At 34.8% G+C, this 14,772-nt stretch overlaps 2 protein-coding genes across 3 annotated transcripts in view; both read right to left on the reverse strand.

Moving 5' to 3' along the window:
* LOC133174887 (collagen alpha-2(VIII) chain-like) lies at positions 1-12,358 on the reverse strand. The gene is made up of 12 exons (XM_061309992.1): positions 12,348-12,358; positions 12,191-12,200; positions 11,670-11,705; positions 11,117-11,213; positions 10,887-11,009; positions 10,414-10,719; positions 9,700-9,869; positions 6,486-6,683; positions 5,700-5,864; positions 1,849-1,993; positions 1,025-1,207; positions 1-523 (listed from the first exon to the last, which is right to left on the reverse strand). Exons 1-9 carry the CDS (start codon positions 12,356-12,358, stop codon positions 5,703-5,705), a joined length of 1,113 nt encoding a protein of 370 aa, XP_061165976.1. The 3' UTR covers positions 1-523; positions 1,025-1,207; positions 1,849-1,993; positions 5,700-5,702.
* Positions 12,059-14,772, reverse strand: part of LOC133175085 (uncharacterized) — a 20,907-nt gene continuing 18,193 nt past the window's right edge. For both annotated transcript variants that reach the window (XM_061310212.1, XM_061310211.1), the window contains 3 exons: positions 13,509-13,590; positions 13,037-13,194; positions 12,059-12,200 (listed from right to left, as the gene is read on the reverse strand). In XM_061310212.1, the coding sequence (XP_061166196.1) occupies positions 13,096-13,194; positions 13,509-13,590 (181 nt within the window). In that variant the 3' untranslated portion in view covers positions 12,059-12,200; positions 13,037-13,095. The remainder of the gene's footprint in view (positions 12,201-13,036; positions 13,195-13,508; positions 13,591-14,772) is intronic.

Below are 14,772 nucleotides of genomic sequence, written 5' to 3' on the forward strand. Positions count from 1 at the left end.
TTTATTTTTATTCAATATTATTTTATGCTAAGAAATACAGTATTTAATTTCAATATTTCAACAACCAAAAAGATACAATGGTTAGAAATAATTATACATGGCACAGTTCATCTTGTGGTCACCTTATCTAGAATGTATTCTGCTTTCGTTTGTTTTCAAAAGTCTTCTAGAATATTTCCCTGATTCTGCGCACAATGATTTCTCCAATCATTTTATTTTCTATTTAATATCACACTTTTCATTAACATGTTAATGCACTTATTCACAATGTTTGAGCTGTATTCAAGGTCTTAATAACACAAAAAAGCAAAATGTGTTGCTAATCCTGAAGCAGGTGTAAACTTCCAAGTCTGCAGAGCAAACCAAGATGAAACAGTGTATCCCTAATTTCTTCTTGATCTTTTCTAACAAAGAAGTTGTAAGGCTTTGAGTAGCAGATTACACTTCTCTCATTTTCCACTGAATGACCGTGTGCTAAGTTTGATAAATGCTCTCTGTCCAACTTCAAACATGTGAAAATGATCTGCAATATTGATATAACCATATTATATTTATCTTATACAAGCAAATGTGAAAACAAAAAAACTTTACATGGACTGATTTCAGTATGTTTCATACACTGACATCATAAGTACTTGTTTGTACACTGAGCCTTTCCCATGGCATGACTTATCATGCCATTGCTGTTCTTGAGAATAAGATTTTTAAATATTTTTCCTATGTTTTACTATGTCAACCTTTGATTGCCCATTGATGCCCCACTCTACTACCAAAAAGCTAATTTTTACAAAAGTTTCGTCTTTTCTAGCCCAGTGGTTGTCTTAAATGACCTTAAAGGACACCCACCCTATTCTTGCCTTTTTTAATTATCCCCCCTTGCATGAGGATGTGGCTCTTCAATTGAACAAAGTTCAAAATGTGAAGATGTGAAAAGTAAACAAAAGACATATGGCCAATTGACAAAATTTAATCAGAAAAGTACATTGAGCCTTTCCAGCATTGATATTAATTTAAATTTACTAACCATGTTCTTGACACAAATTATTCCTAAATTTGTATCTTGTAAAGCAGACTTTTTCCATTCCACTAAGAGCTCTCCTCCATGCCACCCTAACAAGCTCTCTAAAGACTGGCCTGTAAACTTCAAGTTTCTGATATTGAAATCAGCGGTAGATTTTTCATCATGTGAAAGTGACCACCTCTTCACCTGAAATTAGATTTTTAATGTGCTTAGTTTTAAAATTTACAAATCTGATTATTAACCAGAAATCTATGATGACACTGCAGCTCTACTTATTTGTAATAAAAATAAATGAAAACAATTTACAAGCACCTGCACCTAGTTAAATGTACAGAATCATGCAGCCTGATGTTTTTAATCTTGAAACAATTGCAAGTTTTGACATCAAATGAAATGTAGGCATAGCAGTTTGATAGATAATTTCACAAAATTTATCCTTTTTTAGCTGGGTTCAATGCTCAGAGAGCATTAACTAGCTACTGTCACTGTGTGTCAACTGGATATGCTGACTACACCACTGCCCAATTAAATTTACAAAATACAGTAAAACCTCATTATATCAAACTTGATGGGATGAGGAAAAAGTTCGAGATATCCAAGGATTAGGATTCAAGATATCGAGGGTAAAATACTGAAAGAATAAGTAGTTGGGACTTCCAAATCACTTCGACATATCCATGACATTCGAGATATCAGTGTTTGAGATACCGAAGTTCAACTGTATTTAAACATTTTAGTACAGCTAGTACTTACCATAATATGTTTACAGTATACATTACTCAAAATTATAATCATTAACAGAGAGCATTTAGAACTTTCATACTTACCTCTCCTACAGTCACTGTCAGTAGAGATGAATTACTTTTAAAACCACTGTGACATTCCCCCTTCAACCTGTATCTCAGAACTGGAACACTAGTTCTAACTACTCCATCAACCATCATTTGCATTGTCGGTAAAGCATCTCCTCTCCTGCAAAATTTGAATTGACTTCCTTACTTCATTTAATAAAAATACCATTTTCTTTTTAGAATTTGATAAATAAGAAATAATATTCAAAAGATGTCTCATAAAATAAAATATGCTTCAAGATATGGTACTGTATGTTTTAAATATTTTTTTTGTAACTCACGATAAAATCATCAAATGTAATTTGTCATAAAATGTTTCAAAAAGAAACAAACTGTTTTGTGATGAAAACAATAAAACACAATCTAATTCGAGAATTTGTGTCCCCCGCTTAGGGATAAAAGAAGAGCATGCGCAGTTCGGGGGGGGGGGGACTCCATCCCTGGATTGTAGAATTATTAAATGAATACATGTATACTGAAGGAAATAGAAAATGCTAATATGGATATAAAGATTTGATTGCTTATTCTTTAATATGTGTATAGAAGATTCTTTTTATATAGAATATTTATCACACAGTAATAATGATTTTATGAGTTTGTGCAAGCCAGACGTCATAACTTTTTCATTTCACATGTTGAATACTATCATTTAGTAAATCCCCCCCCCAAAAAAAAAATTTTAAAAAAAGGTATCGTCCAAGATTTGACCCCAGTACCTCTCACTTGCTAAGCAAGAATCATTCCCCTAGACCACGGATGCCACTTGATTATACAAGAAATTAAATGCAAACATTAGGTCACATATAATGTTTATTTATATTCAAGTTCGATATTGTCAAAATTTTAGTCAATACATGGTGTCTAATTTAGCCTTCACTAAACAGTTCTAATAGAATATGCAATAACTCTCCACATGCCCCTGTGCTAAAAATAGTCCCCAGGACTTTTAATACAATAAAAAAAAAACGGGGCGGGACACTTTGAGAGGGGCCAGAGAGGCCATAGGGAGTTAAGGTATAAAATTTCATTGCAAAAGCTCAAAAGCTTCTTGAGATATCGCCCGGAAATGAAAGTGTTACACACAGACGGAATGTATGAATTTACGACCTTGAACCTTGACCTTTTGACTTTAAAATCAATAGGAGTCTTCCTTAGGCCACATGGAGTTGTTATGTAAAATTTCATTGCAAAAGCTCAAAGGATTCTCGAGATATTGCGTGGAAATGAAAGTGTTAAAACAGACAGAATTTATGACCTTGACCTTTGATCTTCTGACCTCAAAATCAATACAGTTCTTCTGTAGGCCATAGGGAGTTGCTATGCAAAATTTCATTGCTAAAGCTCTAAAGGTTCTTGAGATATTGCGCAGAAACAAAAGTATTACAGACAGACAAAAATACAGCTGGATGGATGGACTGACAGACAGCTAGACCCAAATTAATATCCCCCACTTTCAGTGAAAGCAGAGGACAAAAAGATAGGAAAACATGCATGCTGTCCTTGAATTTTGTAATTTGAAAGCTGTTCATTTAAACATGCAACAAAGAGGGATTTGCTATTCTAAGCATCTTAACCTTAAAGAGTTCACCTTGACACTGTTATATACCAGTATAAGGCAAAGCCTCACCTCACACCAAATAAATGTTCTGGTAGTGTTCATCAAGTCTGGTAGTGTGCATCCTTAGATGTATCAATGCATCTCCCATGATAGCTTGTTTATCAAAGGGCTTAATACAATTATTGGGAATGAAACTTGCTACAACTAGAGGTACAATGAGCAAGCTCATAAAATAGTACCCCCCCCCCCCCTCCCCCCTTGAACCTTGAACTTGCTAAAAAGACCTTGGTTTAAAAAATGACAAATCCTTTGGTCATGAATATTCTTTTAGAATTATGGAATAGTTGTTGACTAGGTGTTTCCTTTATAACCCCCAAATCTTCAATTGCTGGGGATAAAAAAAACTTTATTCATTCAAAAAATGTAGGTCAGATCCAGCTTCAGAAGCAAGCCTAGTAGTGTGCATCCCTAGATGCATCATCCATACATGTTTAGTCACCATAGGGCTTAGTTACTTTGGAATAAGATCTGTTCAAAAACATTAAGCTGTAACCCTTTCACAAAATGTTTAACTGTAAGTCTCATTGTAAGAGACAACTTATTTTGTTTGTGGTCCTTCATTTAAATAAACATGAATCCCACTCACCCAAGGACGCTTTGTGACAAGTTTGGTTTAAGTGGCAAACTTTGACCAACTGACTCCAATTTTTTCTCTCCAGAAACCACTTTAATTCATAAATTGCAAGGAACAATCCTTAATAGTTTCAGAATTGATTGGATGTGTAATAGGAGTAAACTTTAGAACACCATTTTCATTAGTGGTTCTAGAATATTTTTGTATACATTCTCCTATATTTTCATGTTTATTATTTCCCAGGTTCTTATTTTGATTTGAGATTCTGCTTGGTCTTATTTCCGAGCTTATTTGTACCTTATTTCAACACCTCATGTCAATTGTAATGAAAACACCAGCTCCAATAAACAACAAAATTTATTAACCTTTGTATATTTACATCCACTGAATATTTTCTCTTTATTTCTAAAGAAAACCATTGCCGTTTATAGTTCATGAAGAACACTAGGCATATCACCTGTATGGATTTCTTGATCAGTGGCTGTTCCATCAATGAAGCATACTATGACGTACATATCAATAATACAATAATTGATTACGCATTTTTTTCTGCAACAGCTGCGACATTAATTCCCATACTAACAACCAAAGAAACCATTTTATTGTTTAAATAGACAAACCAAAAAAAATTATAGTATAAATAAAAAACAACTGTAAATTCCTGCCTTGTAGAAAAATCCTAACAACCGTATAAAAATCACCCCCCAACCTAGCGTACGGAAATGCTAGCCCAACCTAGCCGAGGGAAAAGGCCTAGGCAAATTTAGAAATAAAAGGATCATGGGCCACAATGAGTAATTTTGGCCTTGCTGTTTTTCACCTGATTTCTCCCCCCCCCCCCTCCCTTAGTACTTATTGTGGCCCTGCCCTACCCCCCTGGGTCATGATTAGAACAATTTAAAATCTACACTACCCCAGGATCCTTCCGCATAAGTTTCAGCTTTTCTGGCCCAGTGGTTCTTGAGAAGAAGATTTTTAAAGATTTTTTTCTACATATTTCAATGTAAAACTTGGATTCCCTATTGTGACCCCACCCTACCCCCAGGGGACATCATTTGAACAATTTAGAATCTACACTACCCCAGGATGCTTCCATATAAGTTTCAGCTTTTCTGGCCCAGTGGTTCTTGAGAAGGAGATTTTTTAATGACCCCACCCAATTTTTGTATTTTCTTGATTATCTCCCCTTTGTAGGGGACTTGGCCCTTTATTTTAACAATTTAAAATCCCCTTCACCCAAGAATGCTTTGTACCAAGTTTGGTTAAAATTGGCCCAGTGGTTCTTGAGAAGTAGTTGAAAATGAGAAAAATTTACAGACTGATGGATGGACAGACGGACGGACAGCTGGACGGACGGACGACGGACAACGGGTGATCAGAAAAGCTCACTTGAGCTTTCAGCTCAGGTGAGCTAAAAAAAGAAATCTTTTAAAAAACAATTCCTGTCATTTGTACATTAAAATACGAAACTAATGGCAAGAAGCAACATGCAATTTTCCAAATGTGAGCATTTGAAAGTGTATTTGTGAATTTTCATTTGTTTATGTATGTTATCATCTTATAGAATTTAAAAACAAAATGACTTGCTTTCACTCCTTACTTATTCTATATACTGCCTCAGTAAAAAGGCTCTACCTTTTAATCTAGGGGGGCCCTCATAACCAGTCCAGGAAATCCCTTAGGTCCAGCACATCCAACTTCTCCAGGAATGGAATCTCCAAATTCACCAGGCAGACCATCTTCCCCTTGTAGTCCAGGCAAACCATCCAAGCCCTTTAGTCCTGGGTCTCCAACAATACCCTGGAAATATCAAAAATATTTATATATTCAAACCATAAAATTTCTTTCCATAATGCCATCTCCTTATTCTATCTTTATCCTCATTCATGATGACATGATTTCAATTTCAATTTTGTGATTTACTGGATAAGAGTACAATAGACATAGCATAGATTAAGTAGATTTGTTATCTTTTTAGTATCTTTTTAAAAATAAACAGTTTCCTGTAAATTTTCAGGCAATTATTGCTAGAACTATTGACATTATATCATCCATTCATCATTTATTTTAAAAATTACATCTTTTTAAACAAAGCCCAACAGATTGTTAATTACAGTGTATCTAAAATGGTTGTATACCACTTTATGATTTCTTTTAACTAGAAGAGAAAGGTGTCAGTAAATACAAAACTCATTAATACTATCCACAATGTACTTTTTCTCATTCATTTATTCTGTGCATTATCTATACATGTTTCTCCATATCATTCTAGATCCATACAGTTGAAAAAACGTAAAGCAAGAAGAACTTGGAAGAAATTGTCAGACAACAAAGTCTCACCATTTAAGTCCTACTTCTCAAAAGCTAACAGACAATGAAACAAAATTTGATTTTTCTCTTATTTGAAGTAGTGACTTTTACCCTTTCTCCAGGTATCCCAGAGAAACCTGGGGGTCTGTGGGGGCCACCAGATCCTGGTGATCCTGCTCTGCCAACTGGTCCCCTTGGTCCCTGCTCGCCAGGCTTCCCCTTCATTCTTAGAGTGAAGGGGACTTCCAAATCCCCAGGCTCACCTTTAGGTCCAACCCTTCCAACTTCTCTAGGAAAACCATCTGAACCCTGCAAGTTTTATCCAACTTCAGTGCAGTTTCCAAAAAAACAAAATTATGATAAACCCTTATACAGGTAAAAAATTAAATCAGCTCATCTGAGGTCATGAATTGAACAAATTTGAATCTACATCATCTGAGGATGCTTCCATTTAAATATAACCAATCATGGCTTTGCTGATCTTGAATAGAAGATTTTTAAAGATTTAACCTATGTATTCCTATGTAAAACTTTGATCGCCCATTGTGGCCCCACCCGACCCCCGGTGGCTTGAATCTACACTATCTGAGGATGCTTCCATGTAAATACGACCAATCATGGCTTTGCTGTTCTTGAGAAGAAGATTTTTAAAGATTATTCCTACATATTCCTATGTAAAACTTTGATCGACCATTGTGGCCCCACCCGACCCCCAGGGGTCATGATTTGAACAAACTTGAATCTACACTACCTGAGGATGCTTCCATGTAAATATGACCAATCATGGCTTTGCTGTTCTTAAGAAGAAGATTTTTAAAGATTTTTCCTATATATTCCTATGTTAAACTTTGATCGTCCATTGTGGCCCCACCCGACCCCCCGGGGGTCATGATTGAACAAACTTGAATCTACACTACCTGAGGATGCTTCCATGTAAATATGACCAATCATGGCTTTGCTGTTCTTGAGAAGAAGATTTTTAAAGATTTTTCCTAATATTCCTATGTAAAACTTTGATCGCCCATTGTGGCCCCACCCGACCCCCGGGGGTCATGATTTGAACAAACTTGAATCTACACTACCTGAGGATGCTACCATATAAATATGACCAATCATGGCTTTGCTGTTCTTGAGAAGATTTTTAAAGATTTTTCCTATATATTCCTATGTAAAACTTTGATCGCCCATTGTGGCCCCACCCGACCCCCAGGGGTCATGATTTGAATAAACTTGAATCTACACTACCTGAGGATGCTTCCACATAAGTTCCATATTTTCAAGAACAGTGGTTCTTGAGAAGAAGATTTTTTAATGATGCCATTAATTTTTCACGAATTCTTAATTATCTCCCCTTGGAAGAAGGCGTGGCCCTTCATTTGAACAAACTTGAATCCCCTTTACCCAAGGATACTTTGTGGCAAGTTTGGTTGAAATTGGCCCAGTGGTTCTTGAGAAGAAGATGAAAATGTGAAAAGTTTACAACAACAATGACAACGACAACAACGACGACAATGGACAAATTTTGATCAGAAAAGCTCACTTGAGCCTTTGGCTCAGGTGAGCTAAAAAAAATCAAATGCTGAGGGGAGCATTCCAACATTTTTGTTATTGAACTGTAAACCGGTCCAATCTTTAAAATTATTAAACTTCTTACATTACATCTACAGTAAATTCTCAATAAACCACCACCTTTTGTAATTTAGAATTCAATGTGGTATAACAAATTTGGGATGAATTGAATTTCCCATCTTTAGGGAAACATGAAGTAGAGTTACCATTCTTGAAAATAAAAAATTTAGTGTTTATTTTCTTTGTAGTATTTATTATAATATAAAAACACATTTCAATTTAAATTAAGAAAATGCTTGAAATAAGTTTTTATGTATGATAACTTTGTTTTTAAAAAATACAGTGAGGATTGTCCTGTTCTATTGCCAATAATATGTAATCCTGTAAATACATTTGTTCAAGGCATTGTCGTTGCTGAAACTTTCACAATTAATACTGTATCACTGTTTTTAAAGCAAACTTTGCATCGTTTGAAGTAGGGATTGTCAAACCAATATAGTCATTGGAGAACTTTAGCCATGACGATATCATTTTTATTAAACAGAAAGCAAATTTTTAATTACAGTTAATGTTTAATAAAATTTATTGTTTATTTAATTCTCTAATTACCTTGTCTGTTTTTACAATGGTGATCTGGATAGCGACAACCAATTAAACGCTTCACTGACTACATGCACCTGTGGTAGTATATTGGGTGTGTTCCCGTTTTGCACACATTTGATAATTAGGTATAGAACAATAGGTGTTAAATATGTTTTGATAGCAATTATAGTCTGATCCCCGTCTGGGATTTACCTTGAGTTACCAATATTTCACCAATGCATCATAATAAATATTTAAAAGAATAAAGTTTGAAAATTTAACATGTCCAATCCAACTGAAATTGATAAATCGGGTCTACAAATATAATTATTGCAGTCCCCCCTTTTCTTAATTTCATGAAGATAATATGAATGAGTTAATGAATTCAATCTTAATAAAAAAAATTAATTTGCCCAGTTAGTATCATATGAATGTACATTACAATAAATTATTATAGTTTTGATTAGTATTTATGAAATTTTTTTATGTTTTGAAAAATATTTTTTTCTTATTATGAAATTACAGAAATAAATCAAAATAGAAAAATAATTAATGCAAAATTAATCAATTTTCTTCATATACTTGCAATAGATTCTTTTTCTCCAAATTCACAACTATGATATAGACTATATCAATTAAGTAATTATCTTACCTGGACAAATTCCCGTTTTGCACACATTTTTTCAATACCTGAAATTCAAATGTGTGCAAAACGGTAACAAACCATATATTGAGATAACTGACACTTTGGAATGGACGTTTATTGTGAAAACAGGGTGGCGGATGGTGGTATGTGAATTTGGCATTATAAAGAGAATTTTACAAAGCAGGAAAAATGTTCCTGAAAAATCATGGCATTATTGTGAGGATGGCATGAATCAAATGGCAATATTTCAAGAATTGACTGTATTTTATCGTCATTAATTTGCTTACAGCATTTTCAAAGTACTGAATGTGAATGGGAACAAATTATCCTCTTATATAAAGATGGCATCCAAATGGTCAAGCTATGGGTATGTGTAAGTTTATTAAAAACAAAAGAGTTATTGACTGAGATTTGAGCAACATATATTTTGTTGAAGAGTATTCCTAGCAACTACAGGTAACTGAAGCTTGTAATCCTTTTAAAATCCAAGACACTGGATAGAAATGTTTTTCATCTGGTTTCACTTACTGGTATGCCCTTTTGACCAGGTATTCCAGGTATGCCCGGTTCTCCTGGTTGTCCTGGGAAACCTGGTTGACCTGGTTGTCCAGGAAATCCATCAAAACTGGGATCGTCTGGATCTCCCCTAAAACCAGGCTCACCCCCAGGACAAACCCCACAGTCGTCACCTCTTCTACCTGAAATTGAACAGATAGGGAAAAAATTGCATGAAGAAAAAAGACACTGGCTTTACAACAAAGCTAGTTAATTCATGGTGAAAAGGGAAAACCTTGATAGGTGCACATGTAATTGAATAAAAGGTTTATGATCCCCACAATGCCTATTATCACCATACACCCCAGTGACACAGCTTTTTAACATTAAGTCAATCCTTTTTAGTGTCCTAAGATATCCACAAACATGACAATGCTATCATTTGGTTTAGATCTGCTCTGATTTTACACAAGCCTACTAGTCAATGAATGATCAGAGGATAAGAACCAGCTGACTAGCCTTCACAAAGCACAGAATAGTCAGCTGTCCAACATAGGATAAGAACCAGCTGACTAGCCTTCACAAAGCACAGAATAGTCAGCTGTCTAACAGGTAACAGCATTCAAATTCAGATTTGGAATAACAATTCTTTTAAGTTGGTGCTAAAGTATTAAAGCTCATTATTATTTAAATTCAACATTTTCTTTCAAACTATCTATTAATATATTGAAAAGAAAAAAGACATACCTCTTTCTCCTGGGATTCCATCACGCCCATCCTCTCCAGGGATTCCTGGATCTCCCTCCTCTCCGGGAAATCCTGAAGGACCTCTTGGACCAGTAACATCCAGACCATCTCCACGGATACCAGGAAATCCCTCAGGACCAGGTTCTCCCCTAGTACCAGGAAGTCCATCAAGACCAGGTCTTCCTACTCGGCCCTGTTCACCAGTGTATCCTTGAACCGTTTCTCCAGGTGGTCCCAAATCTCCTGGCACTCCTTTTAATCCAGGTATTCCAGGCAATCCAGGCACTCCATCAAGACCAAAGCCACCTGGAATAAAATAAGTAATCATTGCTTGAGCTTAGAAAATGTTAATTAGGGATTGAGAAAATGCAAACAAGTGCACAATGCTATGATTATTCAAAGAAAAAAAGAAATAAAAAAACCTAAATTTTTGTACTTTGTGCAAATCAACATAATAATCCTAAAAAAAATACCTTGGTCTCCCTTGTCTCCTGGATAGGAGAATCCAACAGGTCCTCTCCTCCCAGGTATCCCAACAGGCCCCGGTAGGCCAGGGGGACCATCACGTCCCATTTGACCATCTAGACCATCATTTCCTGTGCAGTATACAAATTATAAGATCAATCATCTGACAGCATTTCTAAATATTAATTCTCACATCTATTTATACCAAGTAATTATTAATTGAATTCCTAAACCTTACCCGGGAATCCTGGAAGACCTTGTGGGCCAGGGTCACCAGGTCGACCTCTGGGTCCAGGACGACCTTGACTCGCACCATCTGGATCTCCTTCTGGACCCTGCAATTTCATTTTTTTTAAATCATTTACATGTATTTGAATATTTAACTGAATTCTAAACATTAAAATTTAGTAAAATCAAAACTATTTGTTATTCATTAAGAATTTGGAAATAAGTATGGATAATTTTTCTTATATATATTTTGGAAATGACACAAAAAAACTGCTTCCAAATATTCCAAATTTGGAATATTGAAGGATTAAAATCATATACAATTTCAAAAATTAATCACATGCAAATTTTGAGGAGAAAGGTTCACAAATGGAAACAATTTTGGGTCTGATTCTAGATTTTCCAAATGAGGACTGTACTGGGCAATTAATGTGATGCAAGTAATTCACTACTACTTTTGAAATCTATACATATTAAACAATTTGAATATCATTATAAAGATATTATGTAACATTGCCAAATAATTGTATTGTCATGGCAACCTACCAGATCTCCAAGGTCACCCTCATCCCCTGAAAACCAGGGTCTCCAGTTCTGCCCTAAAAGCAGAGAAACAGCCTTAGGAAAGGTGACAAAAATACAAAATTTACCCGATTGTGACATAAGATCTAATTATAAATTTCTTATTCAGAACTCCATAAATAGTGTAAAATCTGAACTTTCTAGTCTATCAGTTATTGTTTGTTGCCACTCTATTTTACTAAAATCTAAAATAAGCCTTTATGCCTTAGTTAATTTGAGGGGTGGATCTTACTGTTCCTCCTGGTAATCCATCATATCCTTGTCTCCCCTTTTCTCTGTTCTCCTTTCAAACCATAGGGTCCTGGTGGGCCGTCCTTACCTCTCTTGCCCAAAAAAAAGGTCATAGAAACAAAATATCATATCATCACCATACCTAAGACATAAAATTAAAATCGCCATAAAAATAAGGGCAAATAAAGAGTCAAAATGATCCCCCCATCATTGCATTCCCTCATTTCTTGCATTCCAGGCATCCCAAAAGGCCCTTTATCACCTGGCAAACCTGGAAATCCCTAAAAACAAAAATCCAGGTAAAAGTCAATGAAAGCTACATTATAAATCAAATCTATCTCAGTCTATGTTTTTTCAGTTACCGGTACATGTTTTTCAAAAAATTGTTATATAATATGAAATTAAATTTTTCTACTACAACTTATTACAGATTGTCCATGTCTATGGCCTTCAGATAAAGGAATAATAAAAGACAAAGAGCTAGGTTCACTTTTTGCATAAAATGGCCATGCCCTTATATCAATTAATTGACTATCACCCTCTGTCCCATTTCATATATCAAAATAAAGTAGAGACTTAGTGCTTTCATTTCCTATAACAAAATTTCTTTTTGAGAATCCAGGTATTGGAAAACAGGCTTTGAGAAAATGCAATGTTCTTGAATTTTGCAGAAAACATGTGTATTTGACTATCCTCAGCAAAGAAATAAAATATGAGCACAGCCCACGGTCCAAAAATTAAAACATGTTTTGATCTTCAGAAACAGATCTTTCATTATGTAATTGCATATTTTGGATCAGAGGTTGTGCTCTATATGAAATATTGAAAAAATACCTCAACTTTTGGCCATTTTTAAGGGAATTTACAGGATATGGGAAAAATGATGCATTTTATGACGTCATAATGCATTGACTAGAGAGAAAATTACGTCATGTTCAATAGATACACGGTCACCAAGGGTCCAAGTTATAAATTCTGCATTTTCAACCAAAACTGAGCAGTTTCGATTTTTCAAAAATTCTCAGGGCCAAAAAAGGCCCTAAGTGGCTCTTGCTCTTTTCAAGTTAAGTTGGATTGTTATGACAGAGAGAGTAACAGTAGGGAATTTCCCACTAACCGGATCACCACTCATTCCATTAAATCTGGGTCTTCCAGGTCTTCCTCCCTCACCTGGCTCTACCCCTTTTCTTCCATCAGAATCTCGTTCGGTTTGTTTCCTGGTAAAGTTGCGATGGAGCCTTTAGGACCTTTGAGACCAGGTAATCCTACCTCTTCCTGAAAACAAACAGACAATCATGTAAATTATAGGTCAACACAACAGGTCAATTAGCCTGGAATTTTTACACAGTTTTAAAATTTTCTTAATGATAAATTCAATGTTTTACATTTACACTGGTGACCAAAATAAACTTTCTAATGCCTCTTTAGCATTGGTTAAATAATAAAGGATATTTTGCATGAAATATTCTTAGACTATTTACATTACATGTGCTATTCTTCAACAACATTGTGGTGAATGATTATAATGCATGATAAGTGATTTATCTACAGAAGTATACCTGTAACTTCAACTACCAATGAACACTGACCTTTTCACCTTTGGGGGGATTTCTAACCTGGTCTCCCATGCTTCCCTTTGGCCCGGTTACCTCCTGGAATTCCAGTCGGCCCCTAAAAATTTTAAAGAAGTTATATTTAATTAGAAAAGATACATTTTATGATAAATGAAGGTACCACAATATTCAACTGAGCTACAAGAAAATTAAAAAAAACTACATCATATGAATGCCCTAAAATATATTCAATACTACTTAGTATATTTCCTGCTTCCCCTCCCTGTACCCCACTTCTTTGATGGCTTCATTGTTGGAATAATGAAGAGATATCATAAAGATCTAGCAAATTTATGTCAATATATTTTATTTTGAAAATATGACCAAAGAAAACAGACCAAAAAAATTCCTCAACACTGGGACAGGTACATGTACTTATCTTCTTTCATGTTCTTGTATTTCTAGACTTATGTTACAAGATCAAAAAAAATTTATGTAGTTACAGTTGAACTTCGGTATCTCAAACACTAATATCTCAAATACCATGGATATGTCGATGCGATTTGGAAGTCCCACCCACTTATTCTTCTATGTATTTTACCCTCGATATCTCGAATCTTCAGATATCTCGAAGTTTTTTCTCGGTCCCATCGAGTTCGAGATAAGGAGGTTTGACTGTATTTTGATCACTTCCTGCAGGAACTAGCAAATAACAATAAATGGTGTACAGAGAGAAAAATTATCTCCCTTATACTGTTTTCATTTATTATATCAAAAATCAATATGGTACTTTTTAAACATTTGTGTTTATATAATAAAAATAGAAATACAGTAAAACATGCTTATAGCGAACACACTTATAATGAATTAATGCCTACAGTGAAGTCATTTTCATTCCCCAGAGTTTTAAACTTATTGTGAAGCTAACAGATATAAAGAATTACATTTATCACAAAGCAAAATCACAAGCATTCATATATAAAGCATGTTTTACTGTATGCTGATGCTATATTTATGAACTGTAATTCGTGAAGCAAAGTAGTTTCATTAAATTTGTCTTAAAATCATTTTACTATAACACATGTATAATCTTGTACAGGTATAGCAAATTATGGAAACAACAAGATGTGTTTGTGAAACACTGATGCCCCCATATGGCAGCTTATGGCGAAGGTTAAAGTTTCTCAAATGCAAGTCAAAATCCAGGCCAAAAGGTAAAAAATGTTGGTATCCAAAGAAAGGTCTTGTCTCGAGGAATATACCTGTGAAATTTGAAAGCCCTAGCTGCAACTGTTCAAAA

Source organism: Saccostrea echinata, unplaced genomic scaffold (assembly GCF_033153115.1).
Source record: "Saccostrea echinata isolate AGI-Se365-2 ecotype Australia unplaced genomic scaffold, CSIRO_AGI_Sech_v1 ptg000060l, whole genome shotgun sequence".
Classification (NCBI taxonomy): domain Eukaryota; kingdom Metazoa; phylum Mollusca; class Bivalvia; order Ostreida; family Ostreidae; genus Saccostrea; species Saccostrea echinata.